Source organism: Nannospalax galili, unplaced genomic scaffold (genome assembly GCF_000622305.1).
Source record: "Nannospalax galili isolate Female #2095 unplaced genomic scaffold, S.galili_v1.0 scaffold718, whole genome shotgun sequence".
Classification (NCBI taxonomy): domain Eukaryota; kingdom Metazoa; phylum Chordata; class Mammalia; order Rodentia; family Spalacidae; genus Nannospalax; species Nannospalax galili.
This window is the reverse complement of record NW_008341417.1, coordinates 650,200-664,463: the sequence shown is the minus strand read 5'-3', so window position 1 is coordinate 664,463 and position 14,264 is coordinate 650,200. Positions and strand designations below refer to the sequence as shown.

The following is a 14,264-nucleotide window of genomic DNA, read 5'->3' as shown; positions in this document are numbered from 1 at the left end:
CATCTTTATACCCCCATCCCCACTGGCACCCTCCCATAGCCCCCCCCCACTCCCCACTGGAGCCCATATACTCTGTTTCCCACACAATCTTATACATCTATATACCCACTTCCCAAATGCCACCCTCCCATAGCCCCTCCCCCTGCCACTGGAGCCCATATACTCTGTTATCTCTGTTAAGGCCCACTGGGTTGTCAGTGTCCCCAGCCATTCCCCAGTGCAAGTTTTTCCACTGAGTCTAGTCAGCCTATCTAGAGTTCCTTGTTTTAGGAAGATCAGCTCTTCTTCATCTAGCAGCAATTAGTTGCCAACTTTCCTTCAGATAAGATTGGGGTCTGCTCTTCATTTTCCAAGTTCTATGCTGGGTTGTTGTCTGCCTGAGTTTGCACGGGACTTGTGTATGCTGACACCATTGCCATAGAATCCTATGATCAGTTTTCCAGGAGCTTGTAGAACTCTGTTTCTATATGGTCATATGTCTTCTCCCTGGCTCTTACAATCTTTCTGCCTCCTCTTCCACGATGGTCCCTGAATCTTGGATGGGTGGAGTTTAATAAAAGGGTCCTACCCAAGGACCATCATTCAGCAGACTTGATCTCTACATTTTGGCCATTTGTGACCTTTTGTGCTCCTGCCCGCCACTGTATGAGGGAGCTTCATTATTGATAACTGAGAGATTTATTAGTGACCTCTTCTTTATCCCTGTTCTATGTTCCATGATCCTTAGGTGTAGAGGTTGCATTGTAGATATGTCACTTAGGCCTGGGCAATTCATAGACAATGTCCATGTGTGACCAGTTGTGGTGCTTGATAATAGCCTCTGACTGGTGCAAAATGAACTTCTTTGATGAGTGGTGACTGGGATAGTTTTCTGTAAATATAAGGATACATATTTTGCATATAGTAAGAAATCACATTAGTCTAATGATGTGACAGTCTTGGGGTTCTCTCCAGGATCTATGGCCACTCCAGCCATGTGTATTAGGTTATATTTACATTACCACATTTGAGTTTCCTCCCTTTGAGTGGGTGTTTAGTCAAATTAGGTAGCTGTTGATTGCCTCCAAGATAAGAGTGCCACTACTGTACCAATGACTTATGCTGTGCTGGCCATCGATGTGGTTATTTGGCCTTGAAGCTGGTGTTGGATCATCCATCGATGTTTTCCCTTGGCACCTTCATAGTGCTGTCCAAACCTATGAGAGCTCGCCTTCAGGGGAAGTGGTTGAAAGTCAGTTGCAGCTCTATTGCTCCAAATCTTGTGTCTGAAGTATGTTCTATCTTCGGCAGTAGGGTCTTACCTTCAAGTTCTGGGAGGCCATCAAGGGCTGTGACAATAGCCTGAGTAATTTTGGTAGTCTCTTGGACCACGCTGGCCAACAACTCAAAGGATGGTAGCTCCTGTCTGGCACTGTTTCTTGTTGTATAGCCTTTACCTATACACATGAACTCATGTAGTGATAATGTATGTATAATTTGTCGGTAGGTTGTTGGACTAATATGGTTCCCTCTGGGTTTTACAAACTAGATAGGCATTATTCCTCTCCTCTCCTCTCCTCTCCTCTCCTCTCCTCTCCTCCCCGAATATAGTTCCCTCTGGTTCTTAAAACTTCTCTCTCTCTCTCACTCTCACTGTCTAATCCTTCCACCATGGTTTCCCCTCAAAACCTTAGACATTTTTATGACATCATAGACTAAATGTTTCAATTTTTTGAAAACACTTGGAAAATGATTGTCTTAGTTTGTTCTTCATTGCTGTGACAAAATACTCTTAGCACTACCAGCTTGGGGAGGAAAGGGTTTATTTAGCTTACATATCCTGGGTCACAGTTCATCCAGGTGCCCAAGGTAGAAACTCAGGGCATGAACCTGGAGGCAGGAACTGGAACACAGGCCATGGAGGAATGCTGCTTACTGGGTTGCTCCCCAGGCCTCTGCTCAGCTTGCTCTCTTATCCAACACAGGCCCACCTGCCCAGGGGTGGCACTACCCACAGTGGGCTGGGCCCTCCCACATCACTCAACAATCAAGAAAATGCCCCACAGACATGGCCACACGCCAGTCCAATGGAGGCAATTCCCCAGTTGAGGCTTCCTCAACCCAGGTGTGTCAAGTTGACACTAAAGCTATCCAGCACAGTGGTTTAATGTTTTACAATAGAAATTGAAACTTTACAATTACAGTAGGTTTAATATACAAAAAATATACAAAAATTACAGCTTATAAATGCATCTACACAAAATCTACCATTTCATTCTAATTCACCAGCACACAATAATCTCTCCCAGGCTATAGCCAGCCCCTCAGGTAGGCCCAGGAGGGGGAATCACATAAAGGGCACTTTTAAAGAGACAGCACTGCTCACAGTCCCCACCACTTCCCCAGGCCTCTGGAGGCAAGGGCTAATCCCCAAGGAATAGCATAGCTTGTGTTTCAGGTTTTCCAAACTGAGAAAACATGTTTCCCAGGGGCACACGGGTCAGTGCTCTGAGTTATCATCTGATCTTTAGAAAATATTCCCACCAGAGGAGAAATGGCTAAACAGGTGCTCGAGGGCAGAAAGGCTATATAATAGCCACCCAGATTGCTGGATGATTCCCAGAAGTCGTCTTTAGGAGAGGTGTAAGAGGACACCCAACAACACTACTCAGAAATTGTCACTGCTCATCAAAGCTGCTGGGCAATTCTGTAAAGAATGATTTACATCATATCTTAAGTTTCTAAGCATTTCAATTTTATCATAAAAATATAAGCTCCTTTTTTTCTGTGGTGGTGATAGGACTTGAACTCAGGACATTGTTCATGCTGGTCAGGCATTTTCTCACTGAGCAACATCCACAACCCAACTGTAAAGCGATTTATGTCATCAAACATGCATACAAAACTGGCAAAGTTATTTCTAAATCTTCAATTAAAATCTCAGGAAATTACAGAAAGTTTGAATACATTCAGTAGTCATTTTCCCTGCAAAACATTTCGTGTAATATCACGGCCATGAGGTTCTGCAGCTGGAAGCCACACACTGATGTTTGGACACAGTGTTACAGGATAGGGAATTCAATTAAATACTCATGCTAAGCTTTTATATGACATGCTTTAGATAAGTTTAATTTTTTTTATTTATTCCCTTCTAGTCATAATTTGTCTTCAATATGTTGAAAGCCTGTGTTGTAATTTATGGTTTTGTTTATTTGCTTTTAAAACAGAAAGTTGTACAAGGGATTGATTTAAATCAAATTCGAGGACTTGGGTTTGATGCCACGTGTTCTCTGGTTGTCTTGGATAAGCAATTCCGTCCTTTACCAGTAAACTTTGAAGGTAGGACCCTTATTGTCTTTTTCTCCCCAGTCTGTCCTAGGAGGAAATCTCATTTTAGAGTTCTAAATTTCAAGGAGCCCATAATGTCTGATCTACTAAAATAAAAATACTGTGTATACAGTTGGCTGAGATGGGACTTTTTAGCTTTGTTCTGTATTTGTTGCTTTGATGAAATACTCTGACAGAAGCAACTTAAGGAGGAAGGGTTTGTTTCAGCTCACAGTTCCACGTTAGTCCATCCTGGCAGGGAGGCCATGGCCACAGGAGCTTGAAGCATCTGGTCACAGCACATCTGTAGTCAGCAGTGAATGCATGCAGGCTGCTCAGCTCTTTGTGTCCTTTTTGTGTAGTCCAGGGCCTAGCCCATGAATCCCACCCACATTCACAGTGAGTCTTCCCAACTCAATTAACCCAGGTAAGAAAATCCCTCACTGGCATGCGCAGAGGCCCATCTCCCAGGTGAGTCTAGATTTTGTTAAGTTGATGATTAACACTAACCATCACAGGCTTTGACAGTGTTAAAACTTCTTTAGTGTTTATGGCTGTGGAGACTGACTGGGCACAAATGAATCTACAGTTAAAATATTAGAAGCGACATTTTCAGTGTAAGAGCACAGCTCCCTGTTAGACCTGCTTCTCCCTGTCACCATCCTTTTTCTCATTGCGAACAGAATTTCTGCCTGTTAACAGGTGCACCATTAAAGTGGGAGCTCAGTTGTAACTGTAATTAGAAGTGTTGAAATTACTGTATTTCACCTGAAATATTAAAATATGCTCATTTATCAACCATATACACAGAGAGTAGCCCCTCGAAACCTTAACTTCCAATAAATTATATTAAGGATAGATTTTACCTGAGGTGAATTATCTTGTGCTTGAAAATGAAATTAGAATTTTGAAGGTGGTTTAAAATTTTTTTGAAAGATTGCCACTACCTGCAAGTCAGAGACCAAGTCTTGGTTACTGGAGTGATTGTGCCAAGTTAGGAGATAGCCCAGATAACCATCTAAAGCAACCCCACAAGACTGGCAAAAATGCTGCTGTCTTTAGTTATTAACCAAAAAAATGAAAAGATAGTGACTGGTGAGGGGCTCAGTGGTTTAGAGCACTGGCTACTCTTGCAGAGGACAGAGATTTGGTTCTTAGCACCAACATGACAGCTAAGTATCATCTGTAACTCCAGTTCCAGGGGATCCAATGCCATATCCTGACCTCAACGGGCACTGCACACAGGTGGTAGACATACATACAGACAGGCAAAACACTCATATACATGAAATAAAAAACTTTAAAAAGGAAAAGATAAAAGGTACCACCAGTGGGCTGGAGAGATGGCTCAGCAGTCAAGAGTATTGGCTGCTATTGCAGCAGACCCAGGTTTGATTCCCAGCACCTACATAGTAACTAACAAGCATCCTTAACTCCAGTTCCAGGGGAGTCTGACACCCTCTTCTGACCACCATGGGTACTGCATGACATGGGTGCATTTACACATATGCAGGCAGTACACTCATACACACACACACACACACACACACACACACGTACACTAGCATTACTATGTGGTAAAGTAGCCTCAGTGCCCACCCCCTTTTTATCCTTTTTGTTTTGAATGTCAGCTGGTCACTTGCTATTCTTCCCCTGCAGCCACTAAGCTTTGTGGCTAGCTCAGACTCTCACACTAATGGAGCTCTTGTGAGGGAAGGCAACTGAGGGATACTGTGCCCTTGGTAAGGTGACTGTGTAACTGCAATTCTGCCTTACTGAATTGCCTGAAATTCCCTTAAAATGTGTCGTCTTCTTGGGTCTGTGCTCTGCTTTCTGTGCTGTTCTGCTGTCTAGAACCTCTTTCCTCACTTTGACTTAATGTGGCTAAACAGTGACCACCAACTTTCAACAATAAACAGAACTTTTCTGTCTCCTGAAGCTATGTGTGTAGCCCCAGACTCAGCTCATGGGTGCCCCCTTTAAGCTGCTCTTCTGTGCTCCCATGCCCGGCAGTCTGTGCCAGCAATCAGTACCCACAGAATCTGTGCTCTCAAACACATGCTCCAGGTCAGCAGGGCTAGAGTACCTGACACCTTCCCTCTGCCTGGTGTGTATAAATACCAAAAGATTAAACTTCTGATTGGATCATTTAGGTGTGATTTTTCTATGAAAATTGAAAAAAATTCATTTCCAAGTTTTTGTCTAAAATGAAAAAAGTAGTTAGACTAAATATTCTCTTTTAAGTATATTGTTTTCAGTGTTTTGCTCCTATGTATTAGGTAGGACAGTAGTAATAGCTGATTGGCTTTTCTTGCCACTGTTGGAAGTTTAGCATTAGGTGTTTATGTCTTAATGCAGTTCTAGGTACCATACATTTAAAAACCAGTGATATTGCCCCCCTGCTTCGATACCCACCCAGCATGCAGGTGCACCTCTGCTCATTTGGAATCATTGGTAGCTCTGGGTAGGACCTGGATGTCCGTGTGTTTTAAAGCCATTCAGGTAATATATATACTTAGGTCTGAGCAGAGCCTGGAGAGTCAGTCCTGTTACATACAAGAACCACTTTGATTCTTATGAAAAAAGCTTTTTAATTCTCTTGTGGAGGGTCTGTTGCCTTTGTTTCATTTTCTACTTTTTCAAGGCTATTTGAGACCTTGAATCTTTTCAGTCAGAGAAAACAATGAGTAACCTTTGCTTTATAATTTGTTTAGATATTTTCTTAGGTTTGATTTTTTATTCTTCTAGTTAAAATTATTTTCAAGCTATAGAAGAGTAAAAAATAAAATAACAGCCTTTTATTATACCCACTACTTAGGATAAATAGCAAATTTTGCTTTATTCAAAGGCAAATACAATGTTTTTTAAGGAAACAAAATAAAAAGAATGTCCTTGCAAGGTTAGCCCTCCCGGGTAGCAGCCTTTCTACTTGCTGCTCATAAACACAATGTCTGTGCTTTTACTGCGTACGTACTCACATACAGGCTGCATAGCAATACGTACTGGGTTGTAAATGTCTCAGCTGACGCATGTGTGTTGACATACTTAAGTCATTTGCTCATCTTGCCAGTTCCTTATTCTCCACACAGGACTCATTTCAAGGCACACGCCAAGAGTCCCCATTTGCCGGGGGAAGCACCTTCTAACTGGAGGCTAGCCATTAAAAAATGGGGATAATAACCATTTTATTGGTTACTAACTAAACTGGTTTTAGTTTAGTTTAAACCCAGAGGGAGGGTTGTTTTGAGGACTTGGGGAGATTCTGCCTTGGAAGTGAATAGCACAAGGGCTTAGGTGACCCTCAGACACGAAATATCTGTCATTAGCAAGGTGTGTAGTTCTACAGTTGTTTCACTATTAAATTAATATGTGAAAGTACCTGGCACAACCATGGCTTTGCTCTGATAATCTCCTAGGTTCTTACATACATTGTACATGGTGGGGGAGGGGCATCAGAGGTGTTGAAAGTAAGACTTGCAGGGTCGGTGCATTCGATGATGAATTCAGAGAGGCCAGGAAGACAGGAAGGGGCAGCAAGTGACTCTGGGGTGCAGCGGGGGAGAGTTGGGCCATGAGGGATAATGATCCTTTTCCAGCTGATTTTCAGTTCTGCTCCTTATAATTTACTCCAGGCAGACAGGGACAGGGTCTGGGTATGTCCTTCTCGGTGTTGTCTTGTAGTTAACACCCAGAAGATCTTAGTCCCTGTATGTGCTTGGCAAGACATTCAGATCCCTATTGGACAGATGAGGACCCTGAAGCCAGAGCTTAAGGAGTGGACTGTATCTCCCTGCTGCTTGAGTCTGCACTCCCCTTTAGGATGGTCAGATTTCAAAACTCACCAACCAACTGAATGAGAAAAATACTCCCAGACATGCTCATTTTAATTCAACTGACTAGAAAAGTAAAAATAGAAGCAGAGGAATACCCTCGTGTAGCTGTGAAGAGTGTATTCTGTCAAAGTATTTGTCCACATTTAGAGGTGTCAACTACTAGGATGAAGTATTGTCACAGTCTTGTTTCATAGGCACTTTCTTCAGTGTAAGTCAGACATGTTTTACAACAGGAGTGATGGGAAAGGAAGGGAAGGAGTTGAGAGAGAAAAAGAATGGGCATGCAATTGACTGGTAGAGTTCAACTGGTTTTAGTTTAGTTTAAACCCAGAGGTTGTGGGTGAGGATGACACTGATAGGACAGGAATGAAAGACTTTGAGTGCAGGGTCCTCACCGCATCAGAGATGTCCTTTCAGTTCATTCTTTTCTAATTAAAATTTGTATTTATTTATTGTGTGTGCACGTGTGTACACACGTGTGCATGTGTGAGTCAAAGAACAATTTACAGAAGTTAATCCTCCCCCTTCCACCATGTGGGTTCCAGGGATTGAACTTAGGTTACAGACTTGGTGGCAAGTATCTTCACCTGATGAGTCATCTTGCAAGCTCCTACTCTGTTCATTCTTTCTTTTTATGTTTTGTTTTTATGTGTATGAGTGTATTGCTTGCATACATGCAAGTGCACCCGTGTCATGCAGTGCCCATGGAAGTCAGAGGAAGGTGTCAGATCCCCTGGAACTGGAGTTACAGGTAGCTGTTAGCTGCTACATGGGTGCTGGGATTCAAACCCGGGTCCTCTATAAGAACAACTAGTGCTCTTACCACCGAGCCATCTTTCCAGCCCCTCTCTGTTCATTCTTAATACATAAAATTATAGCAGAAATTCTGTAGTGCTTTGCCTGAGAAATGCATCATCCCCTTCTTGATCTAGAAAGAAAAGGTATCTTTTTGCATATATCTGTCATGTCTTCTAGGGGATTCCCATCGCAACATTATCATGTGGCTGGACCATCGAGCCATCAGCCAGGTCCAGAGGATCAATGAGACCCAGCACGATGTCCTTCAGTACGTGGGTGGCGTGATGTCAGTGGAGATGCAGGCACCAAAGCTCTTGTGGCTGAAGGAGGTAAGTGTGTGGTGTAAGGGAAAGGCACTAATGGAAGGAGAGGGTCCTTTGCTGTGGACTAAGAATGTCCTCCAAAGTCTGCAGTGTTTCATATTCCCCAGAAACTCTGAGGAGGGTGGATCCCATCTTATTGATTAGGCTTCAGTTAATCACTTCTATTTTCATGAACTGAAATGCCAGGCACAGTGATAAGTATTTTACATGTTATCTCTTTAAATCCTAACCATTCTATTAAGTAGGCTGTTTCTTTCTCTTTTTTCTTTATTTTGAGACAGTGCAGTGCTTTCATTTATAGCCCAGTTTCACCGTGTACTCCAGACCCTGCGTCTTCCTCCTGGGTGCTAGGATTATAGGCATACATTGTCATGTATAACCTGTTTTTTTCTCTTTGTGAAGGGAAGTATCTCTGTTTTCTAGACAAGAAAATGAAAACTCATAGAGAAGAGCCAGTTCACCACAAGTGACACAATAAGTATGCAAGAGAGCCAGGATTTGAACTTCAGACTGCCTGACTCCAAAATCAATTCTAATATCCAGCACTTTGCCAAAGTTCAGAGAGGTTAATAGCTATTCCAATTAGACAGTGGCAGGGCTGGGATTTAAGTCTAGACCCTGTGACCAAAGCCGCCTTTGTCTACACACTTTTAGCCCCAAAGCATTCATCTTTGGCCTTGTTGACATTCAGGATATCTCTTTCTCATTTTCCCTTCTCTTGAGTGATATGGTGATCCTGGTTGAAGCTCTGGCAGGTGGTTCCCATTTCCAGATGTTAAGACTCTTTTATGAAGTGTGGAGAATTGTGATGTCAGCTTAATGGCTCCCATTAGAGATGGATGGGCAAGAAGTTCACCTCCTCTGGGAGCCTCGAGGAGTTGAAAACCCCTAGGTGGTCTGGTACATAGAGAATCCATCACATGAGCAAACCCAGTGTGATTCATTTACTGGCTCTGGGGGTTTCAGGTGGGCTGAGTCATCAGTTATTCAGATTGTTTATGGAAATGGGGAGCTTAAAGGAGCTTTCAAAGGTGCCCCAGTATTGTGACCATGGAGCAGGAGGTAGGGAGACAGAAGGGCCACATTTATCAAGGCACACCTAGCTTGCTATCTGTCTTACCATTTTTAATCTACAGCAAGCCTTCTGTGGTTGCTGAGTTTGAAAGGAATCTCTTAGGAGTCAAGGGTTTCAAGAATTAGATCTTGACTCTGCTGTCTGTAGTGTGTGCTCTGGACGAAGCACATCTTATCCCAGGCCTTCCCTTTGCTTTCTATGTGGTGACAGAGTTGGATTGGATCACTTTGAAGACTCATCCCAGACATAGGCTCCAACACAAATTAGAATACAAAACTGCTGTGCACTGTCACTCACCTGTAGGTTTTACAGGCACCAATTGGCTTAGTCCTAATGGCTTGGCATGGAGAACTGAGGCTGAGTGAGGATACTGATTTTTTCTAGAACCAGGATTGAAAACCTGTTACCATGCTCCAAATCTTGCCTGTTCCATTACCTATGTAGTGCTAACACTGTTCCATGAAGTCCGAAGCTTGAGGTAGGCTGAGGAACAATGGTGAGAGTGTTCTTCAAGGTAACCCGAACTTAAATGCAAAACAAAAAATAGGTTGGATGTAATTCCCTTTGTGAGCACATAGAAAGGCAAGGAGTTAAACTAAGTTAACAGAGCATTGGGTGGATGGCCCTGTGTTTGTATCAGACTAATGGCTGTCCCAAGAGATCTACATATTCAGTCTATCAGGACGCCTAACGTCTTGCACTTGAGATCAGTCTTCAATAAATAAAACCATACAAAATAATTAATTTCTAGATGAGATGGCAGTGTTTGTGACTTCCTAAGATGATCTATGTATTATTTTTGACCTCTACTTTCGGTTCACACTTTCTTAGGCAACCTTGTGGTCTCCCACTCCCAAGAGGTCACCATATTGATGCTGAATTTAGTGGGGGCACCCTATTGGCCCAGCATACTACCTCCCAGAACTCCTGGATTCAAGTGATCATTCTGCCTTAGCCTTCCAAGTAGCCTGGCTATATATTTATTTTTAAAAATCGATTTCCTAAAACTCAATTTCCTTTCAAAATTCTCCAAGTAAGGATGTAAACATTGGCTTTTTACTTATTCCAGTATCTGAAAGTGGGCCTCAGATCTACAGGGTGTTTCGTTAGGTTCTTTTTCTTCATTTTTTTGTCAGAATGCATAAGAACTTCAGCTGAAAATTCTTTTGGTATTAGTATGATTTCAAAATTCAGAATTAAAGGTAGTTCTAAAACCAACTTCAGCATCTTTTTAAAGTTCATCTGGGATGGCTTATATTGCTTCTGAAACTTGAATGTGTAAATGAATCACCTGGAGATCTTGTTAAACTACATATTCAGTAGCCTTGCGGCAGGGACTGAGAATCTAAGACCTTTCATTTCTAACAGATTTCCAGGTGATGCTGATGTTGCTGGCCTAGGATTTATAAAGCCACTGCCAATTTTAGGCTTATCCCTCATGAAGAAAAGCATACGTTTGTGGAGAATCAGGAAAGGGTACTTTCCTCTTGATTTGTTGATGGGAGATGCAGGGAAGTTGGATGGCCTCGGGAGAGCGTTCAAGAACTCATTCAAATAATGTGAGATTCTGTGGTCTTTAAAAAAAGTTATTATACTTTATTTTACTTTACTTTCTGTGTGTATGTATGTGTGTGAATGAGAGAGATGGGGGTATGTAGAAGTCAGAGGACAGCCTGCAGAAGTTGGTGCTCTCCTTCCACTACGTGGATCCCGAAGATGGAACTTGGGTAAGCAGGATTGGTGGCAAGACCACCTGCCAAGGACCACTTAACTGGCTCATTTGTCTACTCTTGTGCTATTCCTTATTGTCCACATCCTGACTGAGCTCTTGCTACGAACTAGCAACTGTGATAGAGGCCAGAGACAGGGGGGAACATTAACAACACAGCCTTAGCCTAGACAAGCACAGGGTCCATGGGGTACTGTGGGAGAGGGCTGGGTGGATGGAACCAGAGCCTTTAGAGGAAGAAACTCCAAGCACAGTGCTGTAGAAATACACAAAGTGCTCTAAGAGAAAATAATTTGCTTCTATGAAGCAGATAGTTTGGCATGAGCCTCAGGGTATGAGTGAAATTTTGTCAAATAAGGATGACAGGAAGGATTTTCTAGACACATCCTATGATGCAGTTATGGTATGGCACATAAGTCCCAGGGGAGACTGAGTGATGTTGGAGAAGACAACAAGCCTGGGCTTGTTACGGGCTTAACATGGTGGTGAAGACTGGCTGGGGAGGGGATGTCTTAGGCAACTTTGGCAGGGATGTTAAGATTGGAACAAGGGTGAGGAAATGTGTGCAGAAGAGCTAGTGTTTTCTTGCTTCCACGGAAGCTCTTGGTGGCTTTGCATTGCTCCTAGGATAAATATCACGATATGTAGCCTGGACAGGAAGATTATTTGTAATGTCATTTTTATCTCCCCTCTCACCTAGGATGTGTGTTTTAATCCTTGTTCACTTTAATCCATCCACATAGATCCAGGCAGGGTTTCCCAAACATACCTACTTCTTTGCCACCTCAGAATCTTGTGCAGGTGATGGCAAAATGTGAGCCCCTCCCCCAGTGTATATGTTACTAGATGACTTGGGAGATAAGAAATTGTTTCACATGTTCAAATGTTGAGGAAGAATCAAAAAGAAGAATATTTTGTGACAAGTGAAAATTACATGAAGTTAATATTTTAATGGCTATGACTAAAGTCTTATTGAAACACAGGCATAGTCACTCATTTCTATGTGTCTGGCAGCTTTTGTTTAATAGTTTATCTTATTTATTATTATTACTTATTTTTTATTTTTTTATTTTTATTTTTTGGTCTTTTTGAGACAGGGTATCCCTGTAGCCCCAGCTGTCCTGGAACTCACTATGTAGACCAGGCTGGCCTTGAACTCACAGAGATCCGCCTGCCTCTGCCTCCTGAGTGCTGGGATTAAAGGTGTATGCCACCACGCCCGGCTTATTCATTATTTTTATTTTATGGGTATGAGTGTATTGCCTGCATGTATGCACCTATGTCATGTAATACCAGCAGAGGCCAGAAGAGAGTTTCAAATTCCCCTGGAACTGGAGTTAGAGACAGTTGTTAGATGCCGTGTGGGTGCTGGGAATTGAACCCAGGTCCTCTGCAAGAGCAGCTAGTGCTCTTAACTGCTGAGCCATCTCTCCAGCCCCATGTGGCAGTTTTTTTTGTCACACCTAAACACCTGAGACAGAGACTATGTGGCTTGCAAAACAAAAAATATGTTTGTCTGGACCTAGAGAGAAAAAGTTTGCTGACTTCTGTGGTTTTGAAGGTGCCTTTCCCTCTGCTTAGAATATGTTTTCTGTCCTCCTGACTCTCAGCTGTCTGTGTGTCTTAGAAAAGTCTTTAAATCAGAAGACTCTTACCATTGCAGTCTTTTTCCCATATTGTGTCAGTTCATGTGATGGTTTCTATAGTGTTTGCTCCTCCAACCATTGCAGTCTATAGAAGGATGGAGATCATATCCATTTTATTTACTGCTATGTCCTAATGTTTAACCAGATGGATCAACACATACTTTTTGAATAATTCAAGTGACTCAACAAAGTGCTAATTTGATGCTCTAGGTGAGAACTAATGAGACCTGAATAGGCACTGCAGGGTAGGGAAGAGATGAGTCCCAGAAAGCTTCAGAGGATGACACTGCAGGAGCATGGGGATGACTGGAGCCGACCACCCTCTTCAGTGATGCTGTCCAGTCTATGTTCTTTGTCCTTCTGGGCTGTTGCATCCCAGGACATCCCATGAGTCAGAAGAGATGTGCTGGGACAGCTGTAGCCCTTGGGCAGAGTAACTGGGGGTCTAGCCTTGCAATATGGAATTTTAACCATGTTCCTTATATTTAAGGTTTGTTTGTTTTAGGTTTAATAAGAATTGTCAGATAAAAGAAAAAAATGCCATTTGTATTTTTTATAACCCCAGCAATCTGGCTTTGTGATTTTGATTCTCATCCTAATGAAGGCCACATGTAAATTAAGTTCTGCCAGCCTGAAGCAGCTGGATTCAGCTGTGTTTATAAACACGAAACACTGTATCATAACAAGGTATAGACTGAGGGAGGTCAGGAGAGGTAACAGTTAAGGCTGACTCTGACAGCTCCATGTCAGTGGGAGACAATTGCCTCTGCCTTTGGGGGCCACTTGCAGAGAGAGACTTCATTCTTACTTTTCATTTCCTTTCAGTGCCATTGTCAGTACAGAAGAAAAAGTCATCTCAGCTCTCTCACTTCTGTCCATGTCCTATGCTTCTGTTTGCACTGAGAAATGAGCACTGAGACATGAACATGGGTCTGTATTTGGTTCTCATGCACTTTCCTGGCCTATGTAGAGTCTTCTGAGGATCCCAGGAGTTGGAATGCCTAGGGAGTAGTCTGACAGCTTCCTACAGGCTGGAGGAATTAACAGTTGAGTGTTTCACAGTAGAAACTGTTGGAAAGAAAACTGTTAGAAAGAAAACCCTAAAGGGCATCAGAAAAGGCCTGGTTCTTAAATCTAGTCCTTCTGTATAATCAGAGACTTGCTAGCTCCTGTTCATGCTTTGTCTGACTTGATTATTTCACTCTTCTAGATGACATAATAAAACCTTTATCTGAAGGTTTATTCTAATCATACAACTTTATGAAAGAGAAACATATGTTTATTACTTAAAATGCCATCATCCACCCCCCCACCCCGAAAAATGTCACAAAAGTACAAACTATTGCCTTTCTTAGTTTAGCTTAAAATTTCACATATAAGTCCAATATTATGCACTTCTGTTCAGGTACTAGAGCTTAGAACAAGATATTGAAGAGCTTTAAGAGATATAGCTCATTCTACAACAAAAACATATAGACTTTGGGGTTGGGGATTTAGCTCAGTGGTAGAGTGCTTGCCTAGCAAATGCAAGGCCCTGGGTTCAGTCCTCAGCTC

General features: G+C 42.4%; 1 protein-coding gene across 7 annotated transcripts in view; it reads left to right on the top strand.

Moving 5' to 3' along the window:
• Fggy (FGGY carbohydrate kinase domain containing) overlaps nucleotides 1–14,264 on the top strand; it is a 409,436-nt gene that overhangs the window by 53,587 nt on the left and 341,585 nt on the right. For all 7 annotated transcript variants that reach the window (XR_003850117.1, XM_017799079.2, XM_029565258.1 and 4 more), the window contains 2 exons: nucleotides 3,207–3,318; nucleotides 8,115–8,266. Coding sequence is in view for 6 of the 7 variants with exons in the window: in XM_017799079.2 (XP_017654568.1) it covers nucleotides 3,207–3,318; nucleotides 8,115–8,266 (264 nt within the window). In the remaining variant the exon portion in view is untranslated. The remainder of the gene's footprint in view (nucleotides 1–3,206; nucleotides 3,319–8,114; nucleotides 8,267–14,264) is intronic.